This window comes from Lampetra fluviatilis, chromosome 66 (assembly GCF_964198595.1).
Source record: "Lampetra fluviatilis chromosome 66, kcLamFluv1.1, whole genome shotgun sequence".
Lineage (NCBI taxonomy): Eukaryota > Metazoa > Chordata > Hyperoartia > Petromyzontiformes > Petromyzontidae > Lampetra > Lampetra fluviatilis.
In genome coordinates this window covers 6201597-6215320 of record NC_136340.1, presented here as the reverse complement: position 1 = coordinate 6215320, position 13724 = coordinate 6201597, and the positions used below count along the sequence as shown (strand labels likewise).

At 54.3% G+C, this 13724-nt stretch overlaps 1 protein-coding gene across 1 annotated transcript in view; it reads left to right on the top strand.

Annotated features, from left to right (window-relative positions):
- LOC144952188 (sodium- and chloride-dependent neutral and basic amino acid transporter B(0+)-like) overlaps positions 1–13724 on the top strand; it is a 28015-nt gene that overhangs the window by 5000 nt on the left and 9291 nt on the right. Inside the window, 7 exon segments of the mRNA XM_078882591.1 lie at positions 5553–5684; positions 8805–8963; positions 10120–10195; positions 10683–10819; positions 12084–12178; positions 12181–12222; positions 13612–13722. Of these exon segments, the coding sequence (XP_078738717.1) occupies positions 5553–5684; positions 8805–8963; positions 10120–10195; positions 10683–10819; positions 12084–12178; positions 12181–12222; positions 13612–13722 (752 nt within the window).

Genomic DNA, 13724 nt, shown 5'->3' with positions numbered 1-13724 from the left:
ATCATCGTCGTCGTCGTAATGTAAAGCTGCAGACAAATGGGTGAGTGAGTGGGCGAGTGTGTCGCTGGGTGAGTGGGTGAAGGAGTGAGTGGGTGGGTAAGTTAAGGGGTGGGTGGGTGAGTGGATGGGTGGGTGGGTGAGTTAGTGGGTGGGTGGTTGAGTGAGTGAGTGTGTGAGTGAGTGAGTGGGTGGGTGGGGGGTGAGAGAGAGAGTGAGTGTGTGAGTGAGTGGTGGGTGAGTGGGAGAGTGAATGAGTGGGTGGATGGGTGAGTGAGTGGGCGAGTGTGTCGCTGGGTGAGTGGGTGAAGGAGTGAGTGAGTGGGTGGGTGAGTGGATGGGTGGAAGGGTGAGTTAGTGGGTGGGTGGATGGTTGAGTGACTGAGTGAGTGTGTGAGTGAGTGGGTGGGTGAGTGAGTGAGTGGGTGGGTGGGGGGTGAGTGAGTGAGAGAGAGAGTGAGTGTGTGAGTGAGTGGTGGGTGAGTGGGTGGGAGAGTGAGTGAGTGGGTGGATGGGTGAGTGAGTGGGCTAGTGTGTCGCTGGGTGAGTGGGTGAAGGAGTGAGTGAGTGGGTGGGTGAGTTAAGGGGTGGGTGGGTGAGTGGGTGGGTTAGTTAGTGGGTGGGTGGGTGAGTGAGTGAGTGAGTGTGTGAGTGAGTGGGTGGGTGAGTGAGTGAGTGAGTGTGTGAGTGAGTGGGTGGGTGGGTGGGTGAGTGAGTGGGTGGGTGGAGGGTGATTGAGTGAGTGTGTGAGTGAGTGGTGGGTGGGAGAGTGAGTGAGCGGGTGTGTCGCTGGGTGAGTGGGTGAAGGAGTGAGTAGGTGGGTGGGTGAGTTAGTGGGTGGGTGGGTGAGTGGGTGGGTGAGTGGGTGGGTGAGTGGGTGGGTGGATGAGTCGGTGGGTAGGTGGGTGCGTGGGTGAGTGGGTGGGTGTGTGAGTGAGTGGGTGGGTGGGTGGGAGAGTGAGTGAGCGAGTGTGTCGCTGGGTGAGTGGGTGAAGGAGTGAGTAGGTGGGTGGGTGAGTTAGTGGGTGGGTGGGTGAGTGGGTGGGTGAGTGGGTGGGTGGGTGAGTCGGTGGGTAGGTGGGTGCGTGGGTGAGTGGGTGGGTGGAGGGTGATTGAGTGAGTGTGTGAGTGAGTGGGTGGGTGGGTGGGAGAGTGAGTGAGCGAGTGTGTCGCTGGGTGAGTGGGTGAAGGAGTGAGTAGGTGGGTGGGTGAGTTAGTGGGTGGGTGGGTGAGTGGGTGGGTGAGTGGGTGGGTGGGTGGGTGGGTGAGTCGGTGGGTAGGTGGGTGCGTGGGTGAGTGGGTGGGTGGAGGGTGATTGAGTGAGTGTGTGAGTGAGTGGTGGGTGGGTGGGAGAGTGAGTGAGCGAGTGTGTCGCTGGGTGAGTGGGTGAAGGAGTGAGTAGGTGGGTGGGTGAGTTAGTGGGTGGGTGGGTGAGTGGGTGGGTGAGTGGGTGGGTGGGTGGGTGAGTCGGTGGGTAGGTGGGTGCGTGGGTGAGTGGGTGGGTGAGCGGGTGAGTGAGCAAGTGGGCGGTTGTGTGAGTAAACATGCCCTAAGCCACATAACCTTGACCTATCTAATAACACGACACCTGCCACTATGGAGACAAAGGCGGACGGGTGTGGTATTGATTGGCCACTCTCGCGACCGCACATCGCTCCACAGCTGCTTGCTGCTCGCTAATCACGCCGTCCATAAATGACGTCACGCGAATTTTGACCCTCCCCTCCCCTCGTCACAAAAAGTCAGACCCCCCCTCAAATATGACGTCACGAAGCTCTGCCACCCCCCAAAAAAAACATTTCCATTTTTAAAATGCAACATGCTTCCAATCGCTTTAAACTATTGTCGTTGTAGTGCATATTTAATGTGGCGCTGCTGCACTCTGATGTTGTAGCAGTGTTGTTATAAACAATTAGTGTTGTTATAACAATTCTATATTCATTTAGGGTTTGCGCATTTTGATGTGACGTCACATTTCTCAACCCCCCCGTCACAAATGTCTGACCCCACCCCCCCCCCCCCAGGTGCGTGACGTCATTTATGGACGGCCCCATGTGTCCCGAGTTGATGATTGAACCCCGGGCGGTTTGAAAGGCGTCATTAAAAAAAAAAATGTATAAATATATTTACGATGTTTTATTGAGCTCTCGTAAAACGCTGCCGAGTTTAAGTCGGTCCACATTTTACTGCGCCGGTCACCTATATTAGAACGTCTCTCTCTCTCTCTCCCCGTGGTGAGATGTTAACTACCTAGCCTGGTGTACAGGAGGTCGTGGGTTCAATCTCGACCCTGTGAGATTGAACAGATGGAGATTAGTCCACACACTCTGCCGTAGGAGGGAGCGAGATGGAACAGATGGAGATTAGTCCACACACTCTGCTGTAGGAGGGAGTGAGATGGAACAGATGGAGATTAGTCCACACACTCTGCTGTAGGAGGGAGCGAGATGGAACAGATGGAGATTAGTCCACACACTCTGCTGTAGGAGGGAGTGAGATGGAACAGATGGAGATTAGTCCACACTGCTGCAGGAGCGAGTGAGATGGAACAGATGGAGATTAGTCCACACACTCTGCCGTAGGAGGGAGCGAGATGGAACAGATGGAGATTAGTCCACACACTCTGCTGTAGGAGGGAGTGAGATGGAACAGATGGAGATTAGTCCACACACTCTGCTGTAGGAGGGAGCGAGATGGAACAGATGGAGATTAGTCCACACACTCTGCTGTAGGAGGGAGTGAGATGGAACAGATGGAGATTAGTCCACACACGGGAGAGATGGAACAGATGGAGATTAGTCCACACTGCTGCAGGAGCGAGTGAGATGGAACAGATGGAGATTAGTCCACACTGCTGTAGGAGGGAGCGAGATGGAACAGATGGAGGTTCGGCCCAGGCTCCTGCTGAGGGTTAATGAGTTCACCCCGAAGGTCGCGGTTCAATGAACGCGATGTCCCTGAGTGGCGACAAGAATGTGAATGGCTTCATTAGCATCGTGGGGGGAGAGGGAGGGGGGGTGGTGGGGGGAGAGGGGGGGGGGTTGGTGGGGAGGGAGTGGGGGGGTTGGTGGGGAGGGAGGGAGGGGGTTGGTGGGGAGAGAGGGGGGGGGTTGGTGGGGAGAGAGGGGGGGGGTGGTAGAGAGAAAGGGGGGGGGGGGTTGGTGGGGAGAAAGGGGGGGGTTGGTGGGGAGGGAGGGGGGTTAGTGGGGAGGGTGTGGGGGGTTGGCGGGGAGGGAGGAGGGGGGATGGTGGGGAGAGAGGGGGGGGTTGGTGGGGAGAGAGGTAGGGGTGGTGGTGGGGAGAGAGGGGGGGGTTGGTGGGGAGAGAGGGGGGGGGTTGGTGGGGAGGGATAAGTGGGGAGGGTATGGGGGGTTAGTGGGGAGGGAGCGGAGGTTTGTGGGGAGAGAGGGGGGGGGTTGGTGGGGAGAGAGGGGGGGGTTAGTGGGGAGGTGTGGGGGGTTGCTGATGAGGGTGTGGGGAGTTGATGGGGAGGCAGTGAGTTGGGTTCGTCAAGGCCGGCACACCTCATGCCTCGTAAACGTCCTCGCCTGCTATGCAGGAGGTCGTGGGTTCCATCCTGACCGTTATGACGATGCCTGCTGCTGTATATTTGGAGTCTGCGTCTCTCTCTCTCTCGCCGTGACGAGATATTCACTCCCTCGCCTGGAATGCAGCAAGTCGTGGGTTCCATCCTGACCCTTATGACGACGCCTGCCCCAAATGTCAGCTAATCCGCCCGCATTCCCTGTGGTCGCGGCGATTTTTTTTTTCCAACTCCTCTGGTGTTTCCCCCCCCTCCCCTCCACATTTATAGAGAATTTCACCACCACTCTCCAACTCCTCGTGATGATGATGATGACTATGATGAGTCTCCACGTAGCAGATCAGTGGGGCGCCTTCACTTGTAAAATTATCAAAATAAATCTACGGTAGAGTTTTTAGTTTTTTGGGTCTCTGTGAGATTCTATGGGTCTCTGTGGGTCTCTGGGTCTCTATGAGTATGGGTCTCTATGGGTCTATGGATCTCTGGATCTCAGTTTCAGTTTTTCAGTTTCATTTATTTGGTGTAGCCCTGTGAGCCAATCGGCTCTTGAATCGGGTGCAACAAACAAAAAACTAAAACATGAACAAGAAAACATCTTAAAGTGACTTTGCGCAAACAGAAAAATCCAGGAAAAAACTGCAAAGTCTTCCGGAAAACAAGCACCGTACACCAACGCTGTGCAAACATCCCAGTGGGATGCTAGTTAAACAACAACAACAACAACAACCACAAGACAACTTAGATTAAAGCCATCATTCTAACTGCGTACTACAACAAACAAACATGGCCAAACCAAAAAAACTTTTCGAAATCACCAAAATAAAGCCATAAAAGCAATGTAACAGCGCTCATAGGAAGTGTGATCGAAATTTCACAATAAACGACATGAACAACATGTACCACCAAACCCTGTAGCCATAGCTGGCTGCATGAATCACTCCACAACAGCATCAGTAGGAGTATCAACATTTTTTAAATGCACCTTTTAAAGATTAGCACACTAAATTAAAACATAAGATCTTACGTTGCAGCAGTCATCCGGAACGGATCTATGGGTCTCTATGAGTATGGCTCTTTTTGGGTCTATGGGTCTATGTGGGTCTATGGGTCTCTATGAGTATGGGTCTTTTTGGGTCTATGGGTCTCTGTGAGTATGGATCTCCATGGGCCAATGGGTCTCTGGATCTACGTGGGTCTATGCGTCTCTATGAGTATGGGTCTCTATGGGTCGATGGGTCTATGGGTCTATGGGTCTCTGGATCTATGTGGGTCTATGGGTCTCTATAAGTATGGGTCTCTATTGGTCTCTGGATCTACGTTGGTCTATGGGTCTCTATGAGTGTGGGTCTCTATGAGTCTCTGGATCTATTTGGGTCTATGGGTCTCTATGAGTATTGGTCTTGATGGGTCTATGGGTCTCTGTGAGTCTGTAGAATAATGCGTTTGGAGTGTTTGACTGCTACAAGTCACCACGTGATGATGATGATGATGAAAAGCCGCTACAAGGATCATTTATCAAAAAGTATATTTAATTAAGTAGAACGTGTTGTCTATATTCATTTAAAGTTGCGCATTTTGATGTGACGTCACATTTCTCAACCCCACCCCCCCTTCGTCACACGACATCACAAAAAGTCAGACCCCCCCCTCAAATATGACGTCACAAAGCTCTGCCCCCCCCCCCAAAAAAAATATAAAACGTGCTTCAAATCGCTTTAAACTATTGGTCATTGTAGTGCGTATTTAATGTGGCGCTGCACTCTGATGTTGTAGGAGAAACCATTTATCAAAAAGTCTATTTCATAAAGTAGAACGTGTTGACTATATTCATTTAAAGTTGCGCATTTTGATGTGACGTCACATTTCTCAAACACACCCCCCCCACACCCTCGTCACACATCGTCACAAATGTGTGACCCCCCCCCTCCCTGCCAGGTACGAGGCCCAACGTGAATGTTTGTTCAGCTAACTGTGCTGACCCCACCGTTCCTCTCCTCTCCTCTACCTCCAGGCGCGTTCCTCATCCCCTACACGGTGATGCTCGCCTTCGCCGGCCTACCGTTGTTCTTCCTCGAGTGCGCCTACGGGCAGTTCGCCAGCATGGGACCCATCACCATCTGGAAGTCCGTGCCCATCGTGAAAGGTTCGCGAGGGTGGTGGCTCCAGGGAAAACCGCATCCGATACCAACTTGCTGGCCCACTCACCAACTTACTACCCACTTACCCACTCACCAACTTACCACCCACTCACCCACTCACCCACTCACCCACTTACCCACCCACCAACTTACCACCCACTTACCACCCACCCACTTACCACCCACCCACTTACCCACTCACCCACTTACCCACCCACTTACCCACTCACCCACCCACCCACTTACCACCCACCCACTCACCCACCCACTCACCCACCCACTTACTGCCCACCCACTTACCACCCACCCACTTACCACCCACCCACTTACCACCCACCCACTCACCCACCCACTTACCACCCACCCACTTACCACCCACCCACTTACCACCCAGCCACTTACCCACTCACCAACTTACCACCCACCCACTTACCCACTCACCCACTTACCCACTCACCCACTCACCCACTTACCCACTCACCCACTTACCCACTCACCCACCCACCAACTTACCACCCACTTACCACCCACCGACCCACCCACTTACCACCCACTTATCCACTCACCCACCCACTTACCACCCACCCACTTACCACCCACTTACCCACCCACCAACTTACCACCACCCACTTACCCACTCACCCACCCACTTACCCACTCACCCACCCACTTACCACCCACCCACCAAGTTACCACCCACCCACCCACTCACCCACCCACCCACTTACCACCCACCCACTTACCCACCCACTTACCCACTCACTTACCCACTTACCCACTCACTTACCCACTCACCCACCCACTTACCACCCACCCACTTAACCACCCATCCACCCACTTACCCCCCCCCCCCTCCCACAGGGAGAGAGAGAGAGACGTAGAGAGAGAAACACACACAGACACAGAGACACAGACACAGAGACACGGAGAGAGAGACATGGAGATATACAGATAGAGAGACATAGAGAGATACAGATAGAGATACAGAGAGCACAGAGAGAGACAGAGACACAGAGAGAGAGACACACAGATAGACACACACAGAGAGAGACAGAGACACACAGAGAGAGACACACACACAGAGAGAGAGACACACACACACAGAGAGACACACACACAGAGAGAGACACAGAGAGACACACACACAGAGAGACAGAGACACACAGAGAGAGACACACACACAGAGAGATTATCTTGCCAAGTGGTGATGGTCGTCAGGGAGATGGAGCGGTACTCGAGTCAACGAATCGATGGAATGACACCGATCTCGCCCCTCCCTCTATCCTAGGCCATGGGGGGGGGGGGGGTAGCTGCAGGTGGCCGCCGACACAAGGGGGGCAGTGTCGGGGTGGAGAGAGGGGAGGGAGGGAGAGGTGGGAGAGAGAGGGGAGAGAGAGGGGGGAGAGAGGGGAAAGAGGTGGGGGAGAGGTGGGAGAGAGGTGAGAGAGGGGGGGGGGTAGAATGGGGGGTAGAGGGGGGGGGTAGAGGGGAGAGAGAGGGAAAAGAGAGGGGGGGAGAGAGGGAAGAGAGAGGGGGGAGAGGGGTGGGTGGGTGAGTGAGTGAGTGAGTGGGTGGGTGAGTGGGTGGGTGGGTGAGTGAGTGGGTGAGTGGGTGTGGGTGGGAGAGTGAGGGGTGGAGTGAGTGAGTGAGTGGGTGAGTGGGTTGGTGGGTGAGTGAGTGAGTGGGTGAGTGGGTGAGTGGGTGAGTGAGTGGGTGAGTGGGTGGGTGGGAGAGTGAGGGGGTGAGTGGGTGAGTGAGTGAGTGGGTGAGTGAGGGGGTGAGTGGGTGAGTGGGTGGGTGAGTGAGTGAGTGGGTGAGTGAGTGAGTGGGTGGGTGGGTTAGTGGGTGGGTGGGTTAGTGGGTGGGTGGGTTAGTGGGTGGGTGGGTTAGTGGGTGGGTGGGTTAGTGGGGTGGGTGGGTTAGTGGGTGGGTGGGTTAGTGGGTGGGTGGGTTAGTGGGTGGGTGGGTTAGTGGGTGGGTGGGTGTGTTGAACTTCTTTCGCACCGTACGTAGCCAACCCTGGATAATCGGAAGTCGGGAGGGGGGGGGGGCAGGTCAACAATCACAACAAGAAGAAGCTCTAAATAAGTGATGATGATGGTGATGTTGATGATGGTGGTGATGATGACGATGGTTATGATGATGATGGTGACGATGATGATGGTGGTGGTGATGATTGTGAGGATGACGGTGATGATGGTGACGGTGACGGTGATGATGGTGATGATGGTGGTGGTGGTGATGATGATGATGGTGGTGATGATAATGATGATGGTGGTGGTGGTGGTAGTGATGACGGTGATGATGATGGTGATGATGATGATGATGGTGGTGATGATGATGGTGATGATGGTGATGGAGATGATGATGGTGATGATGATGGTGGTGATGATGGTGGTGATGATGATGGTGATGATTATGGTGATGATGATGACGATGGTGATGATTGTGATGATGGTGGTGGTGATGGTGGTGGTGATGATGATGACGATGGTTATGATGATGATGGTGGTGGTGATGATGGTGTTGGCCATGATGATAATGTAGATGATGATGATGGTGTTGACGATCTTGCTGGTGGTGATGATGGTCGTGATAATGATGATGATGATCGTTACAGTATGATGACGGTGGTCGTGATAATGCTGATGATGATCGATATGATAATGATGGTCGTGATAATGATGATGATGATCGATATGATGATGATGGTCGTGATGATGATACTGGTGATGATCGTTATGATGCTGATGATAATGATGGTCGTGATGATGATGATCGATATGATGATGATAGTCGTCGTGATGATACTGGTGATGATCGTTATGATGCTGATGATAATGATGGTCGTGATGATGATCGTGATGATGATGATGATGATCGTTATGATGATGCTGATGATGGTCGTGATGATGATGATGATAGTCGTGATGATGATGGTAGTGATGATGATGATGATCGTTATGATGATAGTTGTCGTGATGATACTGGTGATGATGATGATAGTCGTGATGATGATGATGATGGTCCTAATGATGATAGTCGTCGTGATGATGATGATGATGCTCGTAATGATGATGATGACCTCAAGACCTCTGCGACCACTCCGCCCTGACGCTTTGCAGGCGTTGGCTGGACAATGGTGATCACCTCTGCCCTAGTGGGCATCTACTACAACTGCATCATTGCCTACAGTCTCTTCTATCTCTTCGCAAGCTTCACCTCCGAGCTGCCGTGGGCAAAATGCCGGGAGTGGTGGGGAGCCGACGGTCGCTGCTTCGAGCGTGAGATGGTGGGGGGAGATGGTGGGGAGATGGTGGGGAGATGGTTGGGGAGATGGTTGGGAGATGGAGGGAAAGATGGTTGGGAGATGGTGGGGAGATGGTTGGGAGATGGTTGGGAGATGGTGGGAGATGGTGGGGGATGGTTGGGAGATGGTTGGGAGATGGTTGGGAGATGAAAGGAGAGATGGTTGTGAGATGGAGGGAAAGATGGTTGGGAGATGGTTGGGAGATGGTGGGAGATGGTGGGAGATGGTTGGGAGATGGTTGGGAGATGGTTGGGAGATGGTGGGGGGAGATGGTGGGGAGATGGTTGGAGATGGTTGGGAGATGTTGGGAGATGGTGGGAGATGGTTGGGAGATGGTTGGGAGATGGGGGGGGAGATGGTGGGGGGAGATGGTGGGGAGATGGTTGGAGATGGTTGGGAGATGTTGGGAGATGGTGGGAGATGGTTGGGAGATGGTTGGGAGATGGTTGGGAGATGGAGGGAAAGATGGTTGGGAGATGGTGGGGAGATGGTTGGGAGATGGTTGGGAGATGGTTGGGAGATGGTTGGGAGATGGTGGGATATGGTTGGGAGATGGTTGGGAGATGGTTGGGAGATGGTTGGGAGATGGAGGGAAATATGGTTGGGAGATGGGGGGGAGATGGTGGGGAGATGTTGGGGAGATGGTGGGGAGATGGTTGGGAGATGGTTGGGAGATGGAGGGAAATATGGTTGGGAGATGGGGGGGAGATGGAGGGAAAGATGGGGGGGAGATGGTGGGGAGATGGTTGGGAGATGGGGGGAAAGATGGTTGGGAGATGGGGGGAGATGGGGGTAGATGGTGGAGAAAGTTCCGGGAGTTGTGGGGAGTGGATGATCGGTGCTTTTTGCGTACAGGTGTGGTGCCATCCAGCGGTGTCACCACACACTCCGTGCCCTCTAGGGCCGGTACTGCACCTACAGCGTGGTGACATCCAGCGGTGTCACTACATATAGAATCATATACTTACTAAGTGCTTACTAATATAGACTAAATACATTTTTATTTTACAAAAAATGTCATTCATTTTATTTTCACCTACGTGACTTTACCGAAAGAACCAACGAGCATGGATGCTTGCAGTCACGAAAACTTCAAATCTAGAATATAGACTAATATACTCTCTCCCCAGAGTGCAACATCACCCTGGCCAACTGCAGCGCTGTCAACAACAACGAGTCCCAGTCGCCCAGCGAGCAGTACTGGAAGTGAGTGCACATCGCTCACCCATCACCCCGGTGTCTCCGCGGGTCTCCGCGTCTCTCTGCGTGTCTCTGCGTGTCTCTGTGTCACTACGCGTGTCTCTGTGTGTCTTCACGTGTCTCCGTGTGTCTCCGTGTGTCTCTGTGTGTCTCCTCGTGTCTCTCCGTGTCTATCTGTGTGTCTCCACGTGTCTCTGTGTGTCTCGACGTGTCTCCGTGTATCTCCACGTGTCTCTGTGTGTCTCCACGTCTCTCTCCGTGTCTCCACGTGTCTCTGTGTGTCTCCACGTGTCTCTGTGTAACTCCGCGTGTCTCTGTGTAACTCCGCGTGTCTCTGTGTGTAACTCTACGTGTCTCTCTGTAACTCCGTGTGTCTCTCTGTGTAACTCTGCGTGTCTCTCTGTGTAACTCTGCGTGTCTCTGTTTAACTCCACGTGTCTCTCTGCGGTGTCTCTCTGCGTGTCTCCGCCACGCGTGTCCGTCTCTCCCACAGTAAGTACGCCCTGCAGCGCTCCCCGTCCATGGACGAGACGGGTCCCGTGGTGTGGCACCTCGCCCTTACCCTACTCCTCGCCTGGATCATTGTCGGGGGCGCCCTCATCAAGGGCATTCGCTCATCCGGCAAGGTCAGTGGGACATGGACATTGGTGGAGTCTGTGGGTGTCTGTGTGAGTCTGTGGGTCTCCGTGTGAGTCTGTGGGTCTCCGTGTGAGTCTGTGGGTCTCCGTGTGAGTCTATGGGTACTTTGTGTGAGTCTATGGGTCTCTGTGTGAGTCTGCGGGTCTCTGTGTGAGTCTGTGGGTCTCTGTGTGAGTCTATGGGTATCTGTGTGAGTCTGTGGGTCTCTGTGTGAGTCTGTGGGTCTCTGTGTGAGTCTATGGGTATCTGTGTGAGTCTGTGGGTCTCTGTGTGAGTCTATGGGTATCTGTGTGAGTAGTCTATGGGTCTGTGTGATGGGTCTTTGGTGCCTTGGCGTGCGTGCCTCTGGCCACCCATGCATACCCTCTGTGTGTGCCACATTTCCGGCATCTGCTGCTGGCTACTCACTGCTTATACTTAGCTCCTATTTTATCAAGAAGCCACCCCTGGCTTGTCACTAAATGATTGCCTCACGAAGTGGCTTATCATCATCATCATCATCACCACCACCACGTGGAAATTCACAGCGGCCAAATACTCTAAAAGCGTGGCCGTTGCTTATGATTGTGGAGGGAAAAAACACCGCAGGATCCCATGAGGTCAGTGAGAAACACCATAAACTCCAAATATTCCGCAGGTGTCAGGGGTTCGGCATCGAACCCTACACCAGGCGAGGTAGTTAACATCTCCTAGCCCCCGTGATAATGATGATGAGAGAGAGAGAGAGAAACACGCAAACTCCAAGTACACAGCAACAGGCATCGTCAGGGTCGGGATCGAACCCACGACCTCCTGCATACCAGGCGAAGTAGTTAACATCTCCTAGCCACCGTGATGGTGATGATGAGAGAGAGAGAGAGAAACACGCAAACTCAAATACACATCAGCAGGCATCGTCAGGGTCGGGATCGAACCCACGACCTCCTGCATACCAGGCGAGGTAGTCAACATCTCCTAGCCACGGTGATCTCCTAGCCACGGTGATGATGATGAGGGAGGGAGGGAGGTGAGATGAAGATGGGGGGAGGGAGGGTGGAGAGGGTGGAGAGTGGAGGAGGGAGGGAGGGGAGGGAAGAAGAGGCGGGGAGGTGGGAGAGGTCAACATTCTCGCCAGCCACTCGGAACTCAGAACTCCGCTTTGCTCTCCTAACGGGCCACGGGGCCCTTTAACATTGACGGGGTGGGGAGGGGGGTGTGGGGGGTGACCCCTCACCCATATGACCTTTGCCCCTCCCCCCCCCCGCCTGCAGGTGGTCCTACTTCACAGCCACGTTCCCCTACGTGGTGCTGCTCATCCTTCTGGTGCGTGGGGTCACGCTGCCCGGCGCCATGCTGGGCATCGAGTTTCTACATCGGGGCCGAGTCCCGACTTGTCCAAGCTGCAATCGGCGGAGGTGGGGGAGGGGGGGAGGGAGGGGGGAGGGAGGGAGGGAGGGGAGGGAGGGGGGGAGTGGAGGGAGGGAGGGGAGGGAGGGAGGGATGGGAGGGAGGGAGGGAGGGGAGGGGGGGGAGGGAGGGAGGGGAGGGGGAGGGGAGGGAGGGAGGGGAGGGGAGGGAGGGGAGGGGAGGGAGGGGAGGGGGGGGGAGGGGATGGGAGGGGAGGGAGGGAGGGGAGGGGGGGGAGGGGAGGGGAGGGAGGGGAGGGAGGGGAGGGGAGGGGAGGGGAGGGAGGGAGGGGAGGGAGGGGGAGGGAGGGAGGGGGAGGGGGGGGAGGGGAGGGGAGGGAGGGGGAGGGAGGGGAGGGGGGGGGGAGGGGAGGGGAGGGAGGGGAGGGAGGGGAGGGGAGGGAGGGGAGGGAGGGGAGGGGGGGGAGGGAGGGAGGGGAGGGGAGGGAGGGGAGGGAGGGAGGGGAGGGGGGGGAGGGGAGGGGAGGGAGGGGAGGGAGGGGGGGGAGGGGAGGGGAGGGGAGGGAGGGGGAGGGGGGGGGAGGGAGGGGGAGGGGAGGCAAGTGCCTTCGCCGCTATGGTGCTGGTAGCGCAGCAGCAGGGGATCTGGTGATGGGTGTTTTTTAGGGTGATTTGTTTCTTGTTGGTGTCTATGAACACAGTAACACACAATGGGACTAATGTTACACGGGAAACTCGCGTTATATCTTTGATAAAAAAAATAAAAAAATAAAAAATTCAAACAAACGACATGATCAACGAAGTAAAGTGCCGAAAGAATGAGCATCTTTCTCGTCTGATTGTTTAAAAAAAAATATATGAATAAAAAAAGGAAGAAAAAAAAGGGAGGGAGGGGAGGGGAGGGAGGGAAGGGGATGAGGCTGTCCGCGTCTCCTGAGTCCTCAGCCTAAAGATGACACAGTCACCAGCAGGACCAGTCGACATCATGACCATCACGGCCAGTTCCTGGCTCCTAGCGGCAGTGACCCTCAATAACCACGACGACTATAACCTCCTACTCTAGTTCTTTCGGTAAAGTCACGTAGGTAAAAAATAAAATTAAAATTGATAAAAATTAAAAACAATAAAATCACGACGTTTCGGAGGCAACACAAGCTTCCGTCTTCAGGTGAAACTTCCACAGCAAAATATCTGTATCAAGTGATACAGGTGAAACTGTGACAGTTTCACCTGAAGACGGAAGCTTGTGTTGCCTCCGAAACGTCGTGGATTTCTTTTTAAATTTTAATTTCATATTTTTACCTACGCGACTTTACCGAAAGAACTAAGAGTATGAATCATTGCAGTCACGAAAGCTTCAATGTAGGACTATAACCTCCTCCCCCCCCTTCTCCATCCCCACCACCACCACCGGCCGCCGCCGCCGCTGCCGCCAAGGTGTGGAAGGACGCGGCCACGCAGATCTTCTTCTCGCTCTCCACGGCGTGGGGCGGCCTCATCGCGCTCACCTCCTACAACAAGTTCCACAACAACTGCTTCCAGGACGCCCC